The 27,909-nt window shown below is 41.5% G+C and overlaps 1 protein-coding gene and 1 pseudogene across 1 annotated transcript; one reads left to right on the top strand and one right to left on the bottom strand.

The window, feature by feature from the left end:
* The first annotated feature begins 17 nt into the window (after positions 1-17).
* LOC131244050 (scarecrow-like protein 1) lies at positions 18-14,711 on the top strand (annotated as a pseudogene).
* Positions 14,712-16,570: 1,859 nt separating this feature from the next.
* On the bottom strand, positions 16,571-27,757 carry LOC131242618 (rust resistance kinase Lr10-like). Its single transcript, XM_058241374.1, has 3 exons — positions 26,859-27,757; positions 17,994-18,062; positions 16,571-17,747 (listed from the first exon to the last, which is right to left on the bottom strand). The coding sequence occupies exons 1-3, from the start codon at positions 27,628-27,630 to the stop codon at positions 16,591-16,593; spliced, it is 1,998 nt and encodes a 665-aa protein (XP_058097357.1). The 5' UTR covers positions 27,631-27,757; the 3' UTR covers positions 16,571-16,590.
* Between the last annotated feature and the right edge of the window lie 152 nt (positions 27,758-27,909).

Raw genomic sequence — 27,909 nt, 5'->3', positions numbered from 1 at the left:
AGTTTGATAAGGGTGGTATGTCTTTTGTCAGGTCTGTAGATTCATCCACCTCCTCACACGGTGAGTCCAACCTGTATGTGCTCAAAAGCAACAGCAACGGGACCGATTTATCTAGTCAAATATTTAGCTCAGATAAGCGGAATTCCAAGTCCGGACATGAATATGACCGCCATAATCTTCAGAGTTCTTTCTTAGAAGAGTTTCCTACTAAACAGGCTGTATTTCTTCACCCATCTAACTCCATGACTCCAAGGTCTAGTTTTCGACCTTAAGGTCTCACTTCCTATCCGATGATGGCTACTTCTGGATGATGTCACTCATCATGCCTGTTCTGTATCGGAATACATGAATATAGGAAGCCCGGAGCATGGGATGGACTGTGATGAAGACGGCATCAGATTAAGCTTCAAGAACTAGAGAGAGTGCTGCTGAATGATAATGATGATGAAGATGTGGTGAATGGGCTGATCCCATCAACAATAATCTTCTCCCCAACTCACCAAGGGAAACATCCTCCTCAGACTCGAACCTCAGCTGCGTCAGTAGCGACAAAGAAACACCTGTGCTACATGCCTCTAGTGCACGATTGTTAAATAATCTAACTCCCAGGCAGTTACTCTTTGAGTGTGCTGCAGTAGTATCAGAAGGAAAGATCGTTACAAGAAAAGGCACTTTTATCGGCGGTCAAAACTGCAGGTAAAAGCCCCCAAAAACACCGGCATTACCTTACCGGCGCTAGACAAGCTCCAGAAAAGGGGTATGTCGGCAAATCTTTTGCCGGTGCTAAGTCGCTTTTATCGGTGATTGTTTGAGCGCCGCTAATTATGGAGTCTTTGTTGGCGCGCTCTCTGACTTCACCGACGCTTTTGTTGGCCGTTGATATTTTTGACAGAAGCGCCGGTAAAAGTGAAAAAAGCGCCAGCAAAAGTTTGTCCAAGCGCCAGTAAAAGGACAGTTTCTGGACACTTTTAATCACGGAAAAACACCGGTGAAAGTCTTTGTACGTATTTGAAAGGCCCCGGTGTAGGCCAGTAATTTTTATTATTATATATAATTCAATTGAAACCTGTATTTTTTTAATATTTGAAACATAAAAAATGTTGCAATACAAATTAAACTGAATATTAAACAAAATTTATATTACTTCACAATAAAAAAATATAATATTTAAAACAATAAATTGAAAATGGTCTTGAATATATATATATATATATTGTAACGTCCTGGAAAAATCCGTACAAAGATCGAGTACAACCTCAGGCAGAACAACCCAAGTACTGCGTCCGGTTATATAACTTAGACGGAATTTAGTTAAGTAATTGGTGGATTAAGCTTGGGCCACCATTTTCACAAATGAGAAGGCCAAAAATCATGGGTACCATTGGACTAATACTATTTGAAAATGTAGGAGAAATTCCAAGGGCCCGTCGCTCTCGGGAGTACGTTGAAACTCTGTAACGGACCTAGACCGCACGTCTGAGGTCCGATGACCCTGAAATTATTAGACGATGTCCGTCTTGCTGGGCTTGATAACCATCGCGGAAACCAAGCCCAAATAGTGTCCAGAAATGCCCAACTTGAGCTGTGGGTTAAGTGCATAGGAAATGCAAATACCTTAAGAAAACGAACTAAAGCTTAGGTGAATTGGGTCGTTCGCTCTCACATAAAGTTGAAGAATTCAGACCGTTAGTTTGTGACCAAACTTCACCCATGGGGAAAGGAAATTCCCTGCACCTGCCCATATAACCGTGGCCCTGATTGGACACGTATGACCGTTGATCTGACACAGGCTCTCCACGGTCGATCGGCTTATTCGATCACACTGAAATCGTGTCCTAGTATGGATCTATTGTCAATGAGTGTACCCTATGACGTAGATGAGCCGTGGGCCTCCCTAGGAGCCTTGTTTGTTAGAAACGGCCACCCACGGGGTAGAAATTACATAGTATAAAGTAGCCCTGAGGCCATTTGCACCACATCTGGGGCTATAAATAGCTCTCATTTCATCCTCTCTCTCTCTCTCTCTCTCTCTCTCTCTCTCCCATATACGAATTTCATAAACCCTAGAGGGAGAGAGAGAGGAGAAAAGAGAAAAGAGAGAAGGGGAACTTTGGGAGATCGCTGTAGAAAGTCTTCTCCCATAAATCCACATGCAGAAACCGTCCCTTTGCACTACCAAACCTCTTTCGGCTACGATTTCGGGTAAGAAATACCAACCCTAATATCGATGTAAAGCTCCCGGATATTTTTTCGTCAACATAGCTAACCAGTTTTATCATTTAGGTTCCCGACGTTCCATTTTTGGAAACGTAATTTGGATCAAGTTCGAGTTGAGCGTACTAACGAAAGGTGCGGACTATAAACGCTTAGGTTACGGTTTATCAGTGCTTTCATGTCAACTAATGATTTATGCTTGTCTTGATTTGATTGCTACCGTATTGTCTTAAATATGTTGATTTCTGTATGAGATACACCTATGAACTGTGATAAATATACGATGCAACCTATGTGTTTGTTAAAATGTTTAAATGAGCAATAAAAAATGATTAGTGCTTACCATGATTACTAATCTAGGATTCATCATTGTCATATGCATATAGATCTCTCTGTATCAAGAATTGATAAAACATATGTTGTAACTAACGTAGTATATGTGTTTGATAAATTGTCTAAATGAGAAAATTGTTGATGATTTGTATTTATTATGAGTATTAAGATATGATTTTTATTGTCTTATACATATGTATGATTTCCTCTCTGTAATCAATCGATAAAATGCAAGTTGTAGTTAACATGGTCTATGTGTATGATGAAATGCCCAAATGAGAAATCCACATGGATTGTTTGTTGAATGCTGGGATAAATATTACAATTAGTTGTTAACAGCATTTGGGTAGGATTGAGGCTACAAACATAGTCTAGGCAATTGGTAAAAGTCCATGTTTGGGTGGCCGAATTAGTCTTGCCACCTTGGGTAAGCCTGAAAGATACGGGTCGTATGACGACTGCCGATAGTGGCTAGGCTACGAGAGGCGCTTATGTGCTCCATGTCGATTAGGTCAGCGTGCACCCGTACCAATTAAGTTTACCTAACAAACCGATTGACCTATTGTGTGTTTACCATGTATGGACGCGACTGTTTGAATCTAAGGTACCCCTCACCAATGCAGAGACCCATCTTTAACCATGGTACCATGATCCTCAAGACTCATGAGCTGGGCATGGTGGTATGGGACACTGTGTTTGTGCTGTAGACTTACGCTGGGGTGATGAGCCTCCCCATAGTGACCGCGAGCACCACTCCTTGCAACTTGCCTATCGTATGTGTTTGCTTAGGAGTGACGAACCTAAATGGATCTAGAGCACAGGAAGAGGACCGCTGCGGTTGTCTGATGCCTAATATTTGATTTGGATCGATATTAAAAAGTGAGGTACTCTAGCTTTCCAAACTTACTGTATGAATGAGCATAATTAATCACTTGACTAACACGACCATACATCACATTGCATTAGTTAAGATGTGCCAAAAAGGCGTTGGAGTTGCACATTGAGGAAGTGTTATCATGCGAAATAGGCGGTCGGAATCGCGTGTTGAGGGAGCATTGATGGGTGAGGGCATCCATCATTACTTACACTTCATTTCTGCATTAAAAAAATAGTTAGAAAGTGGTTGTTATGATTGCCTTATCATTACTGCTTTGATTGACTTGATAACATGTGTAACTTTTGCCTTATAGAACTACTGAGTTGATCACTCACTCCCACTCTGGAACGGTATTTTAAAACACCAACCAGACACTGATGTAGATGCAGGTACTGACGACGTCTATGTATTGGAGCAGGACTTCTTGGATGAGGAGGAGGAATTCTCCTACTTCCAACTCTTGAGCGGGCCAATGTAGGCCACGTACCGTTACGCAAAGATCACTGGGCATCTGGGCTTAGTTGGACACATTTACATTTTCACATTTTGTTCATTTTGAAATGATACATGTATATATTAAACCCGGTTACGTACTTATACTTTGGAAGAAACCTTGTGAAACATCTGCATACTTATACAAACATGTTTTAGAATTCCACACTTGTTTAACTTAATTAAATCTGTAGTATGATACGTCGTTTAGTAAAATTTCATGCATGCTCAATCAATCAATATGGAAGAAATTAGAAAACTATTTTTCACAGGACATCAGTGATATTCGGAATCTTGGGAGTCGAGCCTTGCTTGACCTTCGAAATTTAGGGCGTTACACACACACACACACACACACACACACACACACACATATATATAAGCAAAAAGCAAATCCTCTATGCAGTCTACTCCTAGCACGAGTGGCGTCAAAAGGCTGAAGTGCTTATAGGCCTAAATTTAGGCACGATTGATTAAAATCCTGCACACAAGGAAAAAAAAAAGGTCAAAAAATAGCATTCGACAAATTTTATTTTTTTACACACACACCCGACACTACACCAACGCACGCCGTAGTGGGATTTCACCACCTATGGGTATTGAACCCAAGACCTCGCGTTGAAATTCCTCAAAGTCTACCACTGAGTTAAGGACTTGAAAACAATCAATCCTTTGATCCTCCATCTTTAAAAAGTCAAAAACTATCAAGGTAACAAATGATGTAACTTGAATTCCATTACATCTATTGGCCATATCAGCTTTGTACATGAAGACTTTAGTATACATATAATTACGATCTATAAATCATGTTGAAAGCATAAAGAAGAGCACTTCAGTAAGATGCTCTGTTGTAAGCAATTTTGTAGGAAGAACTCCAATTGAATAACACTCGGAACAAATTGAGATTCTTACAAATATCAAACTCAAAAAGTAATTCACAGATCAGCAGCTATCTTTAAGAATGTAGGATAACTTTCTATTGCCTTTTGTTTTTTATAATTGAAGGACTACCATTCAAATGGTAGTGTAGATACAATATGCAAAGACTTTGATCCCAAAGAATCTGAACTGCCCTAAATGACACATCTGAACTTCTCTAATGCTTCAATCGAGTCATCCAACCAGCCAAAAATTCATTAAAGAATGACTTCACCAGAAGCAGTTCTGTTACCAGCTACTGATCATTTACAAACCCTTGGCTGCCATGGTCATGTTTCAGTCATATATGCTGGCAAAATAAAAGACAGTCCCCACCCAATCCTGTCCCAAAATAATAATGAACTAACAGCAACAAAATAGAAGTTCTGCACAAACATAAGCATCACACAACAAAAGGTCGCAAACTTTGGAGCTAGCAAGGACTTCCACAATTAGTTGCTGACAACCATGTATTACTGAAATGCTCCCAAGTTACCAACTCAATCTATTGACATACAGATGCACACCAAGTAAACATGTTCTTCTTTATGGTTTTCCTACTAAATACCAATGTAGAAGAAACATGGAATTTTACAGTATAATCATCAGAGGAAGAGCTATCCGAGTGAAACTTACAATGAGTCCAGCATATACAAAAAGTTCTCTGAATAAGAAAGGTTGCTCGAAGGAAGAACTGGCGGCCTTCCAGCCATGCTCAAATATGCTGCTGCCGTAGTAAAATTGCCCTTTAGATTGTTTAATCGATTGCTAGGGGGCTGTCTATGTAGTAAGTGTCATGCTCTGCTGCATTTTCAACTGCAAAAATTCACTAGAGGTGAGGGATTAAAAAGATTATTTTGTAGAAGCTGCTCATATTGTAAGTGTCATGCAGTGCATTTTCAGCTAGGAAAAATTACTTAAGAAGTTAAAATTTTATTTTTTCAGGATGTTTATGGCAAAAAATGCGTTGCATGGCAGTTGTCATGCAAGCAACCTGCAGGTGAACTCTTCCCTATTTGAATTTGATCCAATTAAAACTACCAATGTTCTACAACAAAGACGGTCAGCTTTCTGCCAGGAGTAGACATGAGAAGAACAATATCTATGTCGCATAGAATCGACAGTTAACATTGTTCAAGACTTCATTTGTCGTTTAGAGAACGTGTTCTGCCTATCACATGCAGTCTCCAACATCACTATCTTAATCATGTTCTTTCCCATCTCAACACTTTCTAGAAATAGAATTACCCTCTATTACTCAGCTTCAAATGAGCACAAATTACCTAATTTCCACTTGATTAAAGCAGGATAATTGAAGAGATGCTCTTTAAATTAAGGGTTCTAGTTTATTGAAAATGTAAAAGAATGAGAACAAAGGAAATGCTCCGTACAAAATCAAGTTGTGAGAAACAAAATCCAATTCTAGATTTGAGAAGAGAATTTGTGAATGGTTTCTGTTGTTTTTGATATTTCATGTCGAACATCAATTGATAGGGATACCAAATGAAGAATAAATTGGCTTTACCGAGAACATAATAAGATTGAAATGGGCTTTATCAGAAATGCAAAAACAACGACAACAAAGGCAAAACAAAAATCACATTTCACAATTCTAGAATTATGAAAATCCAAATGCCTACCAAAGAGTGTAAAAAAAAAAAAAAAAACCAAATGAATGTTCTTTTAAACAATCATTCTTTCCTAAAAGAATGAAAAAACCAAGACCATGATTTCATTTGAATCAAGTCGCAAGCTCATGATACACAAGAAGTATGAAAAAAATAAGACAATGAATTCAATTGAATCAGGTCACAATGTTACAGTAAACTACCCATTCAAACAAATTTTTTCTACCCATCCATTCATCTTGTATGTTGGCAGCCTGATTTGTAGAGCAGAAGTTCTAACAGTGGGACATGCGCCTACATGTGGATGGCAGGGCTGCCATGTGAATTTAGCAAACCTCAACTTTTTCCTTTCCAATAGAGTCAGCAACACAATTAAAAGAAATGCTAGGAATCTACACATGACAAAGCTCCCTAGGAGTGATAAACTAGAATGGATATAAGAGAAATTTAAGGAAGAGTACTAAAGAGACAAATTATAATGAAACGAGCACCATTATTGCTCACCCCACATGCGACGATGATTTAGACATATAATAGAATCCCTAATGGCATCTCTAACTGACTAACTAAACCAGTCACCCATCCAAGACTGGATAGATTATAATGCTTTCACGTTCCAATTTAAATGCCCACACCGAAATTCTGATAACATCTTCTTATGTCTCTCTAGATACGTTGATCTTGCATTTGATTCCCATGTCAAGTATCCACATAATGTGAGGATATTTGACATTAGAAATAAATATAAAAAACGTAACGAAAGAGAAAAGGATAGATACAATGCATAACTAGCATGTGCGTTTAAATCAGGGAATCGAAAGTATTTTAATATATCCAACATTCAACTATCCAAACTTGGGATAATTTGAGGATTTTTATGCTTCCAAAAGCACACTATATCTATGCTTGGCCACATAAAAATTCTCAAATGGACAACTGATTGTCCTATACTAAAACAATTACATAATCAATCACAATTGGCATTCATCATTTAGCTAACTAATAACAAAATGCATTTTAAACTAAATAAACAAATTTTGTTTTGATAAATTAACCTAGTAATATCTACTACATACTAGTAACATATAAGCAATATTGGAGCACCATACCATAGGCTGTAAGAATATCATGTCCCCTTAAAAAATAAATCCTATAAGGATAATATATATGTCATTCTCAATCACAAGTATCATTCATCATCCAATTAACTATTAACAGCATTTACAAAAATAGAAGATATCTAACCAACTCTATATAATAACTTGCAACTTAACCTGCTGGGAACCGTCATACACCGTAATGTCTTATGGTAAAGCAGGTTCTGAGGAGTTACAAGTTGGGCCTCTAGGAAAGCATATAAATGAAGTGACAAAAATATAAATTAAGCAAGATCAATTATTTATGAAAGAGATTGATGATTAATACCTGAAAATTTTCTTAATTTTCTTAATGGAACAAACTTTGCACCAATCACTAACATAATTGGAGGGCCGAATATAAAGCCCTAGCCTCTACTCTTATAAGCATACCAAATTTAATATCAAATTCAAATTAAGTACCTTCATAGGTATAAACATAAAATAAGACTACCAAACAAAAACAAACAACACTACGTCTCTCTTTTAGACCTAATGGGCAGATTTGGTAGTTCCATGCTAGGACCCTTAGGTCGATGTGAAAGCGGGCTCCGAAGGAGCTACTGCTTAGAGAGCACGACTAGAGATGTTACCTCTTCTACCAAACGGGTTATTTTTCTAAAGAAATTTACTGAATATTATTTAAACTTATGTTAATTAGTTCTATTTTATAAATGCATAGTGAAGACAAAACATGGACCATACACTTCAACCAAATCATTAATTGGCCATAAAAGCTATGTAGACAGTCAATGTGTCCATGCATGCATAAAAAACCAAACACTTCAACCAAAAATATCAATGCATAAAATATTTATAATTCAGAGAAACAAAAATTAAGAATGGCATTGTACCCGGGAAAGTCCATAACCATCTTCATAAGCATTTTTTTCTTGGATGTGATCTAACATGTGATCCTGAAACACTAATTAGCCTTAAGGTGACCATTTGATACTTCTAAATGTACACGTGGCATACATTAGCTCAGTTAATTGACTAAACCCATACATCATAGTGCATTTTATGACTGAATGGTTTTAATGTTTGGCACATGAGCTATGCCCCCAAGCTTAATGTTGGCCTTTTGTAGAACTCAGGATGTTTAAATGGTCATTGTGCAAGTTTGAAACTGATTGGCCGGTCCACTCGTTGAGTGGGCCACCTGTATGAACAGGCAGTTTAACCAAATTGCCAATGATCCTTGTTTAATATCCTCAGAGGAAAAAAAAAAGGTCCTTGCTTAACATTTGCTGCTTCACTGCGTCCTACCAGAAGAGCTCAAGATGGGGGCCACCTAACATGCACTGGTTAGACGTATTGCAGACATGCTAGGTTGGTGCCTGTGCCATTTGGGGCAAGCAAGCCTCATGCAATCCTAGTACAATGACTGATTTTATTTAAGATGGAACAGTTTTTCTTCAAGCAATATGTTGTATAAAGCAGAGTTCACAGTTCTACTTATAAAGTCCTAATAATGCCTAGTGATCACAGAGAAAACAATTCCCATCTGCCCACAGAATTGCCATTCAACTCAACTCAAACTTGCAATAAAAAAACACATCTGCATATATCAATATATTGAACCTACATTGTGAATGGGGTCTTCAATAAATGAGAATTCTTAAGTCTGATTTTATTATAAAAATCAGCCCTATCTACTTACCAGGTGGCACACATTGTAGAAAACAATATCAAACCACTGATAAATATCAAAACAAAATGAGTGGATGAGAGAGAGAGAGAGAGAGAGAGAGAGAGAGAGAGAGAGAGAGTACTATTGTGTATTCAGACAACCAACTTTGAGTATCCAACATGTGATGACAGAGAGTTTGTTTTAGAAAGAGTTGCAGATCCTATCATTCTATTTGAGGAACCTGAAGATGCTAAAGCGCATATAATGCTTATAGTTTTAAAACCCCATTTTTTGGCATTGTAGTTTTTGAAACTATAATCCCAAACGAAAGGAGCTGCTGGAGCCTGTAATAGGTTTTCTACTGCCTAATAATCCTTCCTTATACTGAGAAAAAAAAAGCTCTCTATCCAGGAACAGAACATCACAGACAACAGCTTAGCTTTCTATTTTAAAGATACTCCTAAGTAGTAAAAACAACAACAACAACAATAACAATCAGAGGGGATTGAACTGTAAACCCCAGCTTTTGATGTATCCATCTTTTATATTTTTGGTTAGATTAGTCTCAGAGAGTAGAATGTCCTATACAGAAAAAGATGGGGTGTACAAGATATTAATTAGACATGGGTGTACAGCCCAGCCAACATACATGCCAACCAGCACATGTGTGAGATCCGGCCCTTCCATCAGGTGGGGGCCACTATATTGATGTACAGGCCCAAAAGTAAATCCATCCACTCATCAGGTCGGGTTTCTGTGTGTACTAGGAAAGAGATGGAAAAGCAAGTTTTGTAGACGTTCAAATGGTTTGTACTCTGTCAATAACTTGATGAGTGGACCTGCCTGATTATTGGGTCAGGGCATCTAGAAGATGGGCCCCATATGATGAAAGGCTTGGAATGTACACCATATTGAGTGTTGTAGTGTATAGATCGGTTAGCTTCATTAAAATTAACAATGTTCTATTCTCTTAAAATCCCCAACACCAAATCAATTTACAGCATTTCAGAGAAAAACATGAAGAACTATCCAAAAGATGAAATGAAAAAAAGAATTCTATTTTTAAAATTATTTTTTTTTTTGTTTGTGTTTGTTTGTTTGTTTCTAGTCTCAAAACGACATGAAATATCACAGACTGTGAAATTAGAGATAACAAGATTCAGAAATAATCATATCTTCTTACTTTGCATTTCATTTCAAGATCAAACAAACAAGAAATTAATGATAAAAATGTAATAAACAACCAATACATTTCTAAAAACAAAAGCATATAAGTAAGAAATATAAATGCTCATCATCCCAAATCCAAGATGGATTGCACAAAATTCAGTTTATTCTACATCTCTCACAAGAAATTCAAAACTACCAAACACAGATGCAAGAGAGAAGAAACCTGCCAAAACAATCTCTTCAAAATAATCCAGTACTTTATTGTGGCGAGTTAATAAAATATTCTCTTTGATTTCCTACATTTCCCTTCTTACTGAATCCGCTAAGTTTGAACACCCTGTAACTGATCCAGATGTAAGTAATGACTGTCTGCAATTAATCTTTTAGGCAGGGTACTGCACTAGTGTATACAAGCTCTAAAAGAACTAGCAGCCAAAATTTGGGTTCTTTTGACTCTACTTTCTTGAGATACCTTGAAGAAATACATACAAATGCTTTAAAGAAAGAAATACTCATGGCAGAAGATGGTGAAGGCCAACAGTGCAATGCAGCACCCACATGTACGGCATCAACAGAACTTGAAACAAAGGGAAGTCTTGAGATATCAGCCCTCACCAAGATTAAGTTCCTGGAAGATAACAAATTCAGTGTATCATTTTCCAACTCATTAAAAAAATAATAATAAATAAAATAAAATAAAATAAAAAGGAAAAAAGAAAGAAGAAGAAGAAGAAGAAGAAGAAGAAGAAGAAGTCATGGCCACCCATAAGTAAAATTAAGTAGAAGGTGATTTTAATTGAGATGATTAATTATATAAAGATTACTTAAAAGGAAGGATTTGAAATAGGCAATAAACTCCATTCCACTATTTAATTAAAATTTCTTATTTCAATTTATACAGAATATGTTAGTGCCTTATGGTCCCATGGACTATTCATGTATGATGAGCTGATGAGCAGGGCCAACAGAATTGCAGAGTTCAAGCACTCACATCATGATCCTGCTGACCCTCAAGTAGTTGAATTCTACTACGGTGCTGACCTTTGGTATCCTTAATGTTATATGAGAGTAGGCTTAATTGCAGTTAAGATACTTTCAAGTTTGTTGGACACAAAAGGATGTAAATTCAATAGCAGCAGCAATTTGGTCACAACTAGACCCATTTCCTTCCAACAAGCTTAAGGAACCAAATGAGTGAGGTTATCCAAACGTACTATCGACTCCCACATTCTCCAAGACTCGAGTAGGCAACACCAACGTCCAAATAGATTAACCTACAATGCCAAACCAATCTAGCCCTTGCACCTGATAACGGGAAGAGAACCAACCAATGGGCCAAGGACCATTTCGATAGTGGGATCCATCTTAAACAACGTCCAGATGTCCAAGAGCTCTTTAAAATTTTAAATAAATAAATAATAAAAAATCTAGTTACAAGTTCCAATTGAAATGGTGCCATTAGATTTATTTATTTATTTTTTAATCTGGATCATCTGAAGTGCACAATTTGTTGGGAATTTCCCATCCACAACCGGATCCAACACATGAACAATTACGTTAGTTAAAAGCCAGACTCAAATGTACAGTTTGTTGGGCAATGCTTGATGGTCGGTTGAACGTAGAGATCAGAAGAAAAGATAATCCATCAGGAAACATTTCCATTATCCTTTTTTTCTCTCTCCTTCACAATATGAGAAATGATCTAGTGCTTGGAATGCATCAGTGCAGTTGGGCTTACATTCAATTTGATCCTAACGAGCTCAGGCTAAAAAACATAGAATGACCGATTGATCCACCCCTTAAATGCAGACCATCCATTTGCTACCAACACAATAGCCATGATCATCTGGTTCTGTAAAGATATAGAGGCATGGCCCATCATATATTTGGAGCTCAACAAATGAATGGCCTAGAATACCAAAAGACATGAATAAAATAACCCTATTGAAAACTAATTAACCACACCATCCAACCACCAAACAAGGGAGCATGGGAACAATTAGAGTGCAGAGTCGTATGAGAAATTCTATGGACAAATAGATTTGATGACAAACCCATGTATAAATCCAAGCGAACTAGTAAAACAGGAAAAACAAAAATACAAATCATCATTAGGTCCTACGGTACTTTTACATAGTAAATCCAAATGATGAATCTTATCCACCCATTAGGGATTCAACATAGTCAATCCTTAATTAGGGTTTCAACATTGTAAATCGCTAATTAGGAATTCACCATCGTAAAATCCTAATTAGGGTTTCAACATTAAAGATACTCGATCTTAAGAGAGAGATTGAGCTTGAGATCGACACATGGGGGGGGGGGGGGAGTCCGAGAGTGATTGTACCACATACGGAGGTTGCTTCGCCGCTCGATTGAGAGAGCTCTTGCTTGGCAGAAGGAGAGAGAGAGAGAGAGAGAGAGAGAGAGAGAGAGAGAGAGAGCTTTGGTAGCTGTTGGGATTGCAGCAAAATATGGGTTGTGGAGTTGCACAGAGAGAGAGAGAGAGAGAGAGAGAGAGAGAGAGAGAGAGCTTTGGTAGCTGTTGGAGTTGCAGCAGAATATGGGTCGTGGAGTTGCACAGAGAGAGAGAGAGAGAGAGAGAGAGAGAGAGAGAGAGTCGGGGTCGTGGAGTTGCACCGAGAGAGAGAGAGAGAGAGAGTTGGGGTCGTGGAGTTGCACAGAGAGAGAGAGAGAGAGAGAGAGAGAGAGAGTTGGGGTCGTGGAGTTGCACAGAGAGAGAGAGAGAGAGAGAGAGAGAGAGAGTTGGGGTCGTGGAGTTGCACACAGAGAGAGAGAGAGGGAGAGTCGGGGTCGTGGAGTCGCAGAGAGAGAGAGTCGGCGTCCGTACTTACCTTTTGCCAGCGCCCTGTTTTACCGAGCACCGGAAAATGATCCCACCAAAGGGTCGGCGATACACATTTTTTTTTTTTTTGTCGTGGATGCAAGAAGCGTCGGCCCTTATATCTGAGCTCCGACAGAGGGTCTCGATTCAAGGTGACCCACCCCAAAGGATTGCAGCCTACATGGTTGAAGGCCTTGTGGCCCGCATGGCTGCCTCAGGTCAGGGCCTCTACAAAGCTCTCAAATGCAAGGAACCTCCCACTTCAGACCGCCCCTCCGCCATGCAGATCCTCTTTGAGATCTGTCCATGTTTCAAATTCGGGTTCATGGCTGCCAACGGTGCAATAGCTGAGGCATTCAAAGATTAAGAGAGAGTCCACATCATAGACTTTGACATAAATCAAGGAAGCCAGTACATAACGCTCTTACAAGAGCTCTCAACTCGGCAAAAAAAACCAACCCATGCGAGGATAACTGGTGTGGATGATCGTGAGTCTGTGCAACGCTCAGTTGGTGGCCTGAAGATCATTGGACAGCGGCTTGAGAAGCTTGAGGAGGTATTGAGGTTGCCGTTTGAGTTCCGAGCAATAGCTTCCAGGACAGGAGATGTCACCCAATCGATGCTTTTTTTTTTTTTGAAACACACGCACCCGCCACACACCCACGCACGCCGCAGTGGGATTTCACCACCTATGCGTTTCGAACCCAAGACCTCGTGTTGAAACTCCTAGAGTCTACCACTTGCGCAAGGACTGGAACCCACCCCCATCGATGCTTGAATGTCGGTCTGACGAGGCGCTCGTAGTCAACTTTGCATTCCAGCTTCATCACATGCCAGATGAGAGCGTCTCAACAGTCAACCAGCGGGACCGACTTCTGCGCATGGTGAAGATTTTGGAGCCAAATCTGGTGACGGTCATCGAGCAAAACGTGAACACCAACACAGCCCCATTCTTGCCGAGGTTTGTGGAGGCCTACAACTACTACTCGGCCGTGTTCGAGTCTCTGGATGCAACGCTGCCGAGTTAGAGCCCAGACAGGATGAACGTTGAGAGGCAGTACCTGGCACGGGACATAGTCAACATTGTGGCTTGCGAAGGGGAAGACAGGATGGAGAGATATGAGCTGGCTGGGAAATGGAGGGCAAGGATGACAATGGCTGGTTTTGTTGCGTGCCCACTCAGTGCTTATGTAAATGGGGCGATACAGACGCTGCTGCAAAAAACGTACTGCGACAAGTACAAGGTGAAGGAAGAAGGTGGGGCCCTCTACTTTGGTTGGGAGGACAGGATCTTGATTGTTGCTTCAGCATGGAGATGATTTTCGGGGACATGTACTGCTGTACTTGGTGTTCTTCTATCAGTTCTTTTATGCGTTTGTATATATGCATGGGATTGATTTAGTACTCCTAATATCTATAATCTAAGTATATCGGGAGGAAATAAAGGATTTGTTTTTTGGTGAGCTATCTTTACGAGGAACTCATGCCTCCTCCTCCTTCTTCTTTTTTCTTAATTTATCCTGCAGCTCCATGTAATCTGCTTGTATGTTTTACTTCTGTTTTCCCCTTTTGCTACATGGTTTTTAAAACTTAAATGAAATCCCTTGATAAGCCTAAATAGTTCATTAAAGTTTAAACCAAAATACTTTTTGCGATGTTACAAAAACCCAACTTGCAGACTATCGAAACGTCGTTGCAACTTGGGGCCTATTTGATATGCAGGAATCCAAGGGAAAACAAACGATTTTTCAAAATCATTTTTTTGCCAAGGTACTATTGAGAAATGGATGCCAAGGGATTCCATTTTTAATGATATGTTTGATTGTGTGCGGCTGTTTTGGGGCAGCATATGGACCATCTAGGCCAACAAGGAATCAGCCACCTTCGCTGAGCATAGAGTCTAGCAAAACACTGTTGAGGCTTAATATACTCCCAGGTTGGTACGATGGCCTAAGGTCTCACCACTCCGACCAACCCAACCCAAGGTATTGAACACTCACCCTAATCCAATTGGGTTGGGTATATTTTCCCACACCCTAACCAACATTCAATTGATTTTTATTTTTTTTTCAAGTTCAACAATATATAATCCATTACAATGCTTGTGTTTCCCACATATGATTATACCTAGTAAATTAAGCATGTTGGTTCAGGTTCTTGGGTTGGATTGCTCAAGGCCTCAACCCAAGTCCAAGCCCAACCTAACCTGATGTCGCATCTGAGTATTTCCCGCCCAATCCCAACTCAACCTCAAACCAACCCAACCTAAAGTTCAGGTTGGGCCAGTTGGTTGCAGTTGAACCCGGCCCAAATTGCAGCATTCAGGTTGGGCCAGTTGGGTGTGGTTGAGCCCAGCCCTAGTTGCACACCTAGCTACAATTGCTAGGCGAATAAAGTGGAAATCAGAATATCTATATATATATATGTATATATATATCTATATATATATATATATATATATATATATATATACACATACATACATACAAATTTGTTCTTAACTTGCAATCACAATCTCTTTTAAGTGTGATTTAAGAGCTACTTCTCATTGAGTCGTGATTAATAATAGGAAGCATATTATAATGTCTGCGGTCCAATTCATTGGTGCATCCAACACGGCCTAGTTCTTTCATTGATCAACCACTCTGCACTCAAATGCCCATGAAAACAGCTTCATGACGCTTAGCATGTAACAGAAAGCAACCAAGAGAATGTGAGAAGCTGTGATTTCCTACGAGGATTGCATCCACAATAGATATTTTATAATACATAGGAAATCTAATCATGTACACGTACAAACATGAGTTTTTTGTTTTCACCCGTTGATGAACCAGTATGGTCGAAGCATGGCCCGGCTGAAAGCTTCTAGTTCTCTCATATTGGCAGGATCATCTCCAAGTGAGCATGGAATTTTCAATTAAAAACAGGGTCATATCTATGTAAGTCTGTTGCTATCCTCCAGAATTGCATATATTCACTGCATGCTGCTACTTCCCAAGAAAAATTTCCTCGCAAAGAGATTTTCCCACTTTGCAATACATTCCATGCTACATCTTCGTGTTACTATAGCATATCCAGATCATGCATACGATTTCTCTACATGTAGTGTATAATAACTTTATCTAGATGCTAGTAGCATGTCTATGATTTGATGAAGATTTGACAAACCTATTCATGGCAAATAGGTGACTGATCTTCAAATAATAACTTGGGAAATTCCCTAATTCTGAATATCTCTACTACCTACATCTCATGTAAGTAGTCTTTCTCTCCCTTATATATATATATATATATATATATATATATATATATATAAAAGGATTTACGATCATTGCGATTTTCAATTACATTACTTGAGATTCTACTAACCCAAATAGGCCCTCAGCATCATTCCGTGGAAATGGATGAGGGGGCATCTCGATGCCATCAGCATCTCCTTCTAGCATTTGGATCACTCTCCCCATAGTGGGCCTATTTGAATGGACATGCTGGATGCACCACAGCCCTACCTTACATAACTTCTCTACCACTTGCATGTCCTCCTTATCGTCTCCTACCCTTTTCCTCGCTTCCCTCAGTAAAGGAACTTCCCCTCTTTCGATTCTGTTAAACGCCCACTCGGGGAAGTACTCCCGGCTGGATGCACTCGCTGCTTGATCGTAGTTCCTCCGCCCACCCACCATCTCCAAAACAAGCATCCCATAGCTGTAAACATCCGACTTCTCCGTTACTGGCCCATAGAGTTGCGACCACATCTCTGGAGCTGCATACCCCGGTGTTCCCTGACCTCCTGTCAGTGAAACATGGCTGTGGTCCTTGTCAATCATCTTTGCAAGCCCAAAATCCGCCACTTTCGCTGAGAAATTCGGGTCTAGAAGAATGTTGTGGGGCTTGATATCACAATGCAGAATCCTACTCCTACAACCTTGGTGCAAATACCATATTCCTCTAGCGGTTTCCAAGGTGATGTTGTACATCTGCTTAGTACTTAGCTGTTCGAAATGGATGTGTTCTTCTTCATTGTTGGTGCATTCTTCTTCGTTGTTGGTGCGGCGAATGTATTTATCAAGTGATCCCATTTCCATGTACTCATAAACCAATGCTTGTCTCGTTCTGTTGACGCAGTAACCAAGCATCCGGACCAGGTTGTTGTGGTGGACCCTCCCAACTGTTGCGACTTCAGTCATGAACTGTTTTTCACTTTGCTTCGATACCTTCAAGAGCTTGATTGCTACATCAACACCAACACCACCGGGCCCATGATCAATGGTCCCTTTGTAGACAGTTCCAAACGCTCCTTCCCCGAGCTTTGTTGAGAAGTTGTTGGTGAACTTCTTGAGTTGGGAATAGGAATACCTGGTTGGGGATATTCCGGCGACAGCGTCGGAGCTTATGCCAGTTTCACCTTTGGATTCCTGCTTCCTTTTTCTTCTTCGGATGAATAAGAGAGTCGCTACCAGTGCAAGAACAAGTATGAAAATGGCGGATGAAGCGGAGACAGCTGCATCAAATGAGTAAAAGAAGAGAGCTGAGTTGAGGTTTCTTCTCAAACAATGGCCGAGATGGAATGGTTGCCACCGGATCACTGACCCGGTGCTGATCAGATGGTGGGCCCACTCCATCCCTATTCGCAGTGCCCAGTGCCTCAATCAGTGGGTGGGGCTAACTACCTGATCATCATTGTATCAATTTTATGTGGTAAATATATTTTCTTGCAGAAATGAGGCAGCATGACATATAAAGTTACCTGCAATGAGTACTTTGGACGGTCCAGATCCTCCGCCTGTGACCCATGTTTGAAGGTCCTCCGTCGTTCCTAATTGAAAGACATCATGGTGTCAGTGAGAAGAAAAGATGAATTGAATTTTCTCTATTACAGATTACTAAAAGCCGTCTGATCTCTGATCAAACATTATACGTGGACCGCTTCCTGCACCCGCTCACCAATATAATAGGGGATTTTTACAGCAAAATTCCTCGAGTAACTAGATTTTACTAAATAATACCTCCAGTAACCGATATTTCCAGGCAACCTTTTTTAGAGGAAAAATCACATTACCGTTCTCTTTTCCCTTTTCTGTACAATAATTAGTAAACAATCGAATGTTGTGAGACCCACTTGGCATGTCTCACATCCAAACCGTCCCATAAATGCACACCAACTTTATTATTAGACAGGAAAAAAAAAATGGCAGATCTGGATCAAGGTAGTCTTGGATGAGAAAAATAAGGAAGCATAATAATAACGATTTGCAAAGGATAAACCGATTTCAGATACAGGGGTAATTTCTTAGCTGTAATCCAAGTTTATACCCGTATGGTGGACTTTATCTGTTCTCAAATATAAGCATTTCTTCGTTTAGAAAGGTTTCTTGGAATTACGCCTCGAGTATTTCCTTATACTTTGATGACAACCAAGTATAAAAATTACTTTTCTACTATAGGCAAATCCAAACCCATCTACGGGAGAAGAACCCTACCCCTCATAATTCTCTAAGCTCAAATCACTGTCACGTAGGATCTGCCAAGCCATATTGGCACCTGGGTTAAGTTGTTCGGTTGGAATTGATCTGCACAGTTGAATCTAGCACACTAGCATACTGCCATATTGGCACACGTGTGATCACAAAAACCCAAACCTAAAAAAGTGCCCAACGCATTACTTCACATATTAATGTTCAAAGGCCATGCTTCCATCGAGATTATTGGATCATGGCCCCATCAAGCAGTATCCAATGTGATGTTTATGTGACTTCCACTCCGTACATTAGTTGAGCAACTTATTTTAACCACACGTAAAGAAAATCAGGTGGGCCATACCTCGGGAGTAGTAATGTAAAAATCACGCCTGAATACTCTAAATTCACTCGGTGGGACCCACCTGAGTTCTGTTTCTGGCTGATTCTTTGTATGCAATTTGATCCTAGTTGGGTTGACGCAGGGATGAACGTGATGAGGATTACTACTCCGAATCCACGGAGCTTCTCTGGACTCCTCACAGAGACTTCTCGAATCCACGAGGAAAGAAAGCAGAAAATAGAAATAAATTTTAATAAATTCGAAATTGATTAATTGATGAATAAAAACGAGTTCACAACCCTTTAAATAGGGGTACCAAGCAATGGGAAAGAAATCAGAATCAAACTACAACTCAAACTCTTAGAATCCGCGACTTACTATAAATAGTAAACTTACTATTTATAGACGGTCGTGATGTTTACTAGTGCGAAGGTTTTCGGCCAAAAATAGTAAGTGTCCTATTTGGCTTCACCAAACCGTTCTCCTAATTATTCTAAGCTCTTTTCACGTTGGGCGCAACTCCTAAAGCCCGACGGATGAAGAGTTATAATCAAACTAAAACTTACTATTTATAGTAAAAGCGAAATTAAAACGGGGAAACGACCATCGATCCAGGGGTTTTTCGCAATTCCAGGCTGCGCAACCCGGCGTAGCAGGGTTGGTTGGCTTCAGTAGCTCGTTCATGATACTCATTCCAGATTGCAAGATATGCCCGATTTAAGGTTCGATGGTCCGGATCACTTCTGTCGTCGACCGGGCCTTTTCTGATCCATCTTGGCCATGTAACTGTCCGCGACCTGCTTTACATCAGTCTCCTCCACTTCAAAAGAACTCGTCCTCGAGTTCTCGTTATGTTCTGGTTCATGATACTCGGTTAGGTCCGTGACATTGAAAGTCCGTGAGATGGCCATGTCATCTGGGAGATCAACAACATAAGCGTTGTCATTGATCTTTCGGATGATTGTTACCGGTCCAATCTTCTTATTTTTCAACTTGTTGTACGTCCCGGTCGGAAATCTCTTTTTGCGCAAATGGACCATAACGCGGTCGCCTACCTCGAATACTTTTTGTCGTCGATGCTTGTCCGCTTGTTCCTTGTACTTCTCGTTCGAGGCATGTAGCTTGGTCTGCACTTCTGCATGGATGCCCATGATCTTGTCTGCCATATGTTCTGCTGCAATGCTCGTGCCTGAGTGCTTGGGCAGAGGGACCAAGTCAAGTGTGTGGCGAGGCACTCGTCCGTAAATAATCTGGAACGGTGATCTCCCTATCGAGCGGTTCACCATATTGTTGAATGCAAACTCTACTTGAGACAAGGTCAAATCCCACTGCTTCGGTTTTTCTCCTGAAATACAGCGAAGGAGGTTTCCCAACGTGCGATTCACAACTTCGGTCTGCCTATCAGTCTGTGGGTGGTAAGCACTACTAAATTGAAGTCGTGTATCAAATCGATTCCATAAAGTCCGCCAAAAGTGGTTAATGAACTTCGTGTCACGATCAGAAGTAATGGTCTTGGGGACCCCATGTAGCGAACGACCTCCCTGAAAAATAAATTCGCCACGTGTGTTGCATCAAGGGTCTTCTTGCATGGGATAAAGTGCGTCATCTTTGAGAAACGATCTACCACCACAAACACCGAATCCATGCCGCGTTGTGTTCGTGGGAGACCAAGTACGAAGTCCATTGATAAATCCTCCCAAGGGCCGTTAGGCACAGGTAACGGGGTGTAGAGGCCCATATTCTAAGATTGCCCCTTGGAGGTCTGACAAACATGACAACGTTGTACGGCTTTTCCCACATCGCATACTAACTGCGGCCAGTAATACCGCTCTTCCACAAGAGCTCGCTTCTTGTCTCGCCCCAAGTGTCCACCAAGGCCACCTCCATGTAGTTCCTGAATAATCTGCTCCCTTAGAGAACTTTGGGGGATGCACAATCGATTCCCTTTGAAAAGAAAATCGTCCTGTATATGAAGGTCACTGGGGTGACTTTCTTGACACTTCATCCAAGAATCTTTGAAGTCCTCATCCTCGGCATACCGCTCCTTGAGACAGTCGAAGCCGACTACCTCGTTGCTCATTATTACTAGTAGTGATGCACGACGGCTAAGTGCATCAGCCACCTTATTCTACTGCCCTGACTTGTGCTTCAGAACGAACGTGAATTCCTGTAAAAACGCAACCTATCTAGCATGCACATGATTCACGTTAGTCTGACTATTAATAAACTTTAATGCTTGATGGTCAGTGTACAAAACAAACTCTCTTTGAATCAGATAATGCCGCCAATGTCGCAGCGCCTGAACAACTGCGTACAACTCAAGCTCATAAGTCGACCACTTCTTTCGGGCTTCGCTGAGCTTCTCGCTGTAGAAGGCTACCGGCTTGCCTTCCTGTGATAATACTCCTCCAATTCCGACATATGAAGCGTCACACTCAACTTCAAACAATTTGTCGAAATTAGGAAGCACCAAGACCGGTGTTGCAGACAAACGATGCTTGATCTCATGAAAGCTCTTATCAGCTTTATCGGTCCACTGGAACGGTCCTTTTTTCATGCAATCTGTTATAGGCGCGACTATGGTACTAAAATCTCACACAAATCGACGATAGAAAGTCGCCAACCCGTGAAAACTCCTCACCTCATGAATGTTTGTCGGGATCGGCCATTCCCTAATAGCTCGCACCTTTTCATCGTCTACACGAATGCCTGTGGACGTTACAACAAATCCTAGAAACAATAGGCTGTCAGTTAAAAAACTACACTTCTTCAAGTTGAGGTACAACTTGTTAATTTGTAGGACCTGTAGCACCTGCCTGAGATGTTTCTTGTGTTCCGCCTCATCCTGGCTATATATCAATATGTCATCAAAATATACTACCACAAATCAGCCAGTGAACGGTTTTAAAACTTGATTCATCAAACGCATAAAAGTACTTGGTGCGTTCGATAGGCCGAAGGGCATGACCAGCCACTCATACAACCCTTCCTTGGTCTTGAATGCCGTTTTCCACTCATCACCAGGTCGAATACGAATCTGATGGTACCCGCTCCTTAGATCTAGTTTAGAGAACACCTTGGCCCCTTCTAACATATCGAGCATGTCGTCCAACCGTGGTATTGGGAACCGATATTTGATGGTAATTTTGTTGATTGCTCGGCTGTCAACACACATGCGCCAGCTTCCATCTTTTTTTGGCGTTAATAATGCTGGTACGGCACATGGGCTCATGCTCTCTCTCAAGAGACCCTTACGGATCAATTCCTCCACTTGCCTCTGAAGTATCTCACACTCCTTCGAACTCATTCGATAATGAGGGCGATTAGGCAGGCTAGCCCCAGGGACGAGGTCTACGTGATGTTGGAGGTCCCTCATGGAGGGCAATCCATCAGGTAAATCCTCAGGCCAGACTTCTTTGAATTCATTTAGCAACAGTCTTAAACTTGGAGGGATGTTTGAGGGTTCCACTTCCTCGTCCTTCAGCACTATAGCGTATACCTCGCCGGTTTCCTTGGATTCTTTCATAAAATCCCGAATGGTCAAGAGGGAACTCCCCTCCACTTTAAATGCTTCAGGGTGGTTCTCTGGTGCCATAGGGGTAAGGATTATTTTTCGACTATCTTTGACAAATACGTAAACATTATCTCATCCCCGATGGGTCGCATCACGGTCCGACTGCCAGGGTCGACCGAGTAATATATGACAAGCTTCCATATCGACCACGTCACAAAGTATTTGATCTTTATAATTTTTGCCAATTGAAAACAAGATAGTGCATTGTTCAGTTACCTTGGTCTCATTCACCTTTTTTATCCAGCCAATTGAGTACGGGAAAGGATGTTTCATCGTTGGTAGCCGCAACTTGTCCACCATCACTCTTGAAACGATGTTCTCGCTACTACCACTGTCTATGATCACATCACAAACCTTTCCATTGACGGTGCACCGAGTACGAAATATATTGTGTCGTTGTGTATGTAATTCCTTTCGTGGGGCATACAGCAATCGCCTCACAACTAGAAATTCGCCACGATCCTCGCCCGTCATTTCATCGCCACCTGCTATTTCTTCAGTGATTTGTTCATGTTCATCAAAGCCATGGTCTTCCTCTACGGCCTCATCTTCAGTGCCCCCTTCGTTTATAGTCAAGTGTGTTGCGGGACGTTGAGGACAAGTGTTTGATAAGTGGCCTGGTTGGCTACAGCGGTAACAATTGTTCGACCTTGGCCGAGCATAAGGATTTAGAATCCTACTCGGACTCGCTATTGTAGGTGCTGCACGTTGAGGCCTGGATGAGCCGCTCCCCGTATCACGGTTTGCGGTTGTAGGAAGTTGAGGTACTAGGTCTTTTCCTCGTGGCAGCACTGGATACTGCGTAGGACCCGTCATGGGGGGTCGAGTTGAAGGATATGAACGAGCAGGAGCTCTTGCAAGTTGTGTTTTTGCCCTACCCGCCAATTGAACTGCTTCATCCACAGTCCCGACTGAGTACATCTGAACTCGGTCCTGAATTGTCGGTCGCAACCCACCTATAAATCGCGCCACCTTCTGTGACTCAGATTCTGACAGATCGTTTCGTGTAGCCAGCCGTTGGAATTCTTCAGTATAATCTATGACTGTTCGATTTCCTTGCCTGCAATTTTGATATTGCTGGAATAATATCTGCTCATAATCACTGGAGAAATCGAGATCGAAGAAGACGTCTCATCCGTGGCCATGATGAGATGGGCGCCTTGTTCTGGCGAGCTTGTGAGAGTTGTAATTGTTCCCACCATGCAAAAGCATCAGATTTTAATTTAAACGCTACCAATTTTACCCTTTTATGATCTGGCACGTCCATGTAATCAAAATATCTCTCTACTTCGGCTAGCCAATCGAGAAAATCTTCTATACGTAATAAACTGTTAAAACTAGGAAGTTCAGCCTTACCTCGATAGTTTCTTTCAGCACGATCTAGACGATCACCTCCATGGATTGGTCGTCGTGCAGAACCCTCATTAAGGTCCTCGTCGCTAGAACTTGAATCATTTGGTGTAGCCCTACGGTTTGCCACTGGTAGTGCTCTACGAAAATCGGGGTTGTGTCGTACAGCAACCATGGGTGGTGGAGCCACCACGGGTGGTGGAGCACCACCTAGGACTCGGGGCGGAAGTAGCGCATCCGCAAGACGATCGAGAGTTGCCTGCAGCCCTTACATGGTCAACTGACTCTCCCGGTGGAAAGCTTCCATTCTTTCCAAAAGATAACGAATCCCTGGATCACCGTCCACAGGATTTTGATTCATACCTTCGTTGTTTGCCATTGGCCCGAGGGAAATCCTCGCTCTGATACCAATTGACGCAGGGATGAACGTGATGAGGATAACTACTCCGAATCCACGAAACTTCTCTGGACTCCTCACAGAGACTTCTCGAATCCACGAGAAAAGAAAGCAGAAAATAGAAATAAATTTTAATAAATTCGAAATTGATTAATTGATGAATAAAAACGAGTTCACAACCCTTTAAATAGGGGTACCAAGCAATGGGAAAGAAATCAGAATCAAACTACAACTCAAACTCTTAGAATCCGCAACTTACTATAAATAGTAAACTTACTATTTATAGACGATCGTAATGTCTACTAGTGCGAAGGTTTTCGGCCAAAAATAGTAAGTGTCCTATTTGACTTCACCAAACCGTTCTCCTAATTATTCTAAGCTCTTTTCACGCTGGGCGCAACTCCTAAAGCCTGACGGATGAAGAGTTATAATCAAACTAAAACTTACTATTTATAGTAAAAGCGAAATTAAAACGGGAAAACGACCATCAATCTAGGAGTTTTTCGCAATTCCGGGCTGCGCAACCCGGCATAGCTGGGTTGGTTGGCTTCAGTAGCTCTTTCTACCTCAAAATCATATATTTTACGTCAGATAACTCATTCCGGATTGCAAGATACGCCCGATTTAAAGTTCAATGGTCCGGATCACTTTTGTCGTCGACCGGGCCTTTTCTGATCCATCTTGGCCATGTAACTGTCCGCGACCTGCTCTACATCATGGGTCCACCTGATGAACGGGTTGGATGGCATACAAACAACAGTGGTCTAAGGAAGCTTTTCATGCGGGTCCTCGGTCCCACTGTTTCACGTGGTATAACCCATCTGGATCGACGTGATTTTTGAGCTCAGGCTCTAACATGAGGTGTATCAATTGATAGACAGAGCGGATGTGTGACACAAGCCACGGTGGGCCCACAGAGCTCGACTGTTGCACGGTCTTTCTACAACAGGTGTTCTAGAGGCCCCGTCGCCACTCAAAAAATCTGCTACTTGCCTATTTAAGTTGACCCCAATAGGCATAGTCAAATAGTCCGCGGATTACTGAATTGAATTCCTTGTCAGCCTGTTGGGCTATGTCTAGATGATCGGAACGCTCCAGTGGCGAGTCCAACCATGGATAGGCCATGGCCAAATTACCAGGTGCTATGAATGACTATCGATCCACGCACAATTAAAATCATAGAATGGTCAACCACTTGCGCCCCTTTGGATTGACATGATTAGAAAAGAAGAACCCCTGTGTGAGACTGGAGCTTCTCATTGGCTGATCCCCACTTAAACGTTGCACGTGTCAAAAATCATGTTGGCCTGATCTTGTGATGGGCCATACGTTGCAAAATAAACAAACGGTTATGAGAAATTGATGCACCATAAAAAAAAAAAAAAGAAAAAAAAAAAAGAAAAAAAAAAAGAAGAAGTTTGGTACACGTGTGAGAGCGGATTAGGTGAGGCCCGGCCTCACCAAAGCCGCACCAGCCCTACCGCAGGGTTACCGTGGGGCCCACCTTGATTCATGTATTATTTATCCACACCGTCCATCTGTTTTTCCAGATCATTTTACGGCACTGTCCCAAAAATGATGCATATCCAATTATCAGGTGGATCGTACCATAAAAAACAGTGGTGATTGACCGTCCTACCATTAAAAACGTCTTAGGGCACACCTTAATGTTTCCATAGTGTTTATTTACCATCCAATCCGTTGATACGGTCACATATGCTTGGATGAAGGGAAAAATCGAATATCGGCTTGATCCAAAACTTTCGTGGCCCATTAATGGTCAATCAACACTGTTACATATGGTATGGTCCACCTGATAATTGGATCTTTTTCGTTTTTCGGTTAATGTCATAAAATGATCTGAAAAAAAGGATGGACAGCGTGGATACATAATACATTCATCAAGGTGAGCCCCACGGTAAGGGCCACACCGTCTTGGGTGAGGCGGGGTCTCACCTAATCCGACTTGTGGCCCACCTGATGGTCAGATGGTGTGGGGATCAGGTAATGAGTATCTCGCTCAGGTGTTCCTCGTTTCCACGTGCGGAGGCGAGTGCACTTAGAATATTCTACAGGCCCAATAGTAGTTTGCCAATTCCACACGCGGGCACGTATGCAAATATGAAACACGTGTGTGTGATCTGAGCTTTCCATGAGGTTGGAAAGAAATAGATTCTTTGCCTAAAAAATCAGACAATTTCAATCTTCAGCGTGCCCAAATAAAGAATGTAAATTAGTGGTTTAATTTTTTCCTAACCGTTGATTTGTTTTGATATCCTGTGGCCCACGTTAGATTTAAAATCCCCTGAATTTTATGATCGAAGATCTAAAAGGTGTAGCTCAACTGATGAACAGCTCAGATCTCACACATCTCACAATATAATACATGCACCGGCGTGTAGAACTAGCATACCTCGGCCAAAATTTGTGGGGGTGTATTAAACACTGAATTACGGTGTATAATTCCACATGGAATTAAAACGCGCACGTACCGTCAGAGCAGTTAAAGGGATGGACGCTGGAAGGGCAATAGCACACGAACGCCGTAGATAGGGGGTGGGACCCACAACGGCCCCCGGAGGCCTCGCAGCCCTGGCAATCCAACGGCTTAGCATACCGCAACCTGTACCCCTTCTGCAAAAAAGCCCTCAGGTCCTTCTCCGCGCTCACGTTGAACCCCAACGGCGTTATCAGTAAGAACTCCTCGCACCCGGGGCGCGTCACGTAACCCGGCGCATAGTAGCAGAAGCTGGAGTTATCCTGGCCCGGACACCCGAGACAGGAGGCGGGCAGGAGGCCCGAGCCGGAGTCGACGCGACTGGTGCAGTTGAAGTGCGTCGCCCAGGTGAAACCGAAAGCGAGGGAGAAGATGCTAACGTGGTCGGCGTAGGATGGAAAGGACACCTTGCCGCAGCTAAAGAGCGTCTGGCTAGCAACTGTCAAAGACGCGCTCTTGGAGTCGGAGGTGAAGTTTCCGACGACTCGGAATCTGCGTTCGGCACGTGGGTTGTAGAGGAGGAGGTATTGGTTGTTGGGGCATGAGGATTGGAGGATAGGCGGTTGGCAGAAACGATGGAAGGAGAAAGGGTAGCTGAGATTGAGGCCGTTACATTTGGACGGTGCGCATAGGTTGTAGTAGTAGAAAGGGTCTGTGCTAAGCGTTGAATTGTCTTGGGATGTGGTTGTTGAAAAGAAGAGAGTGAGGGAGAGTAAAGATAGAAAGATTAGGAGAAGGCATTCTATGAGGGTTTGAGGAGATGCCATGTTAGAGAGAGAGAGAGAGAGTCTGGATGGTGTGAAATGGAGAGGGAAGAGAGCGTTTTATCTTACTTTACAAGAAATCGTGGGAGTCATCAAGAGAAATCTTGCAGAAGTAATACTTTTGACACTTATAATTTACTCAGAAATTGCATACATCTACTATTAATTATTCAAATTGCAACTGCTTAAATTATATTGGGGTACGTCATAGAGTAGAAATTATCTTTATTAGAGCATTTGACTATTCAACGGCTCCTTTTCCACCCCGAAATCAGATTGCGT

This window comes from Magnolia sinica, chromosome 4 (assembly GCF_029962835.1).
Source record: "Magnolia sinica isolate HGM2019 chromosome 4, MsV1, whole genome shotgun sequence".
NCBI lineage: Eukaryota > Viridiplantae > Streptophyta > Magnoliopsida > Magnoliales > Magnoliaceae > Magnolia > Magnolia sinica.
Note: the sequence above shows the minus strand (reverse complement) of the source record. Positions and strands in the feature narration are given on the sequence as shown.

Coding starts and splice junctions, on each gene's coding strand:
- LOC131242618 (XM_058241374.1), bottom strand. CDS start 27,630: ATGGCATCTCCTCAAACCCTCATAGAATGCCTTCTCCTAATCTTTCTA. Junction 18,063..26,858: donor TCCCTTTAACTGCTCTGACG/GTACGTGCGCGT, acceptor TCTTTCAATTAG/GAACGACGGAGGACCTTCAA. Junction 17,748..17,993: donor GTCCAAAGTACTCATTGCAG/GTAACTTTATAT, acceptor CATTTGATGCAG/CTGTCTCCGCTTCATCCGCC.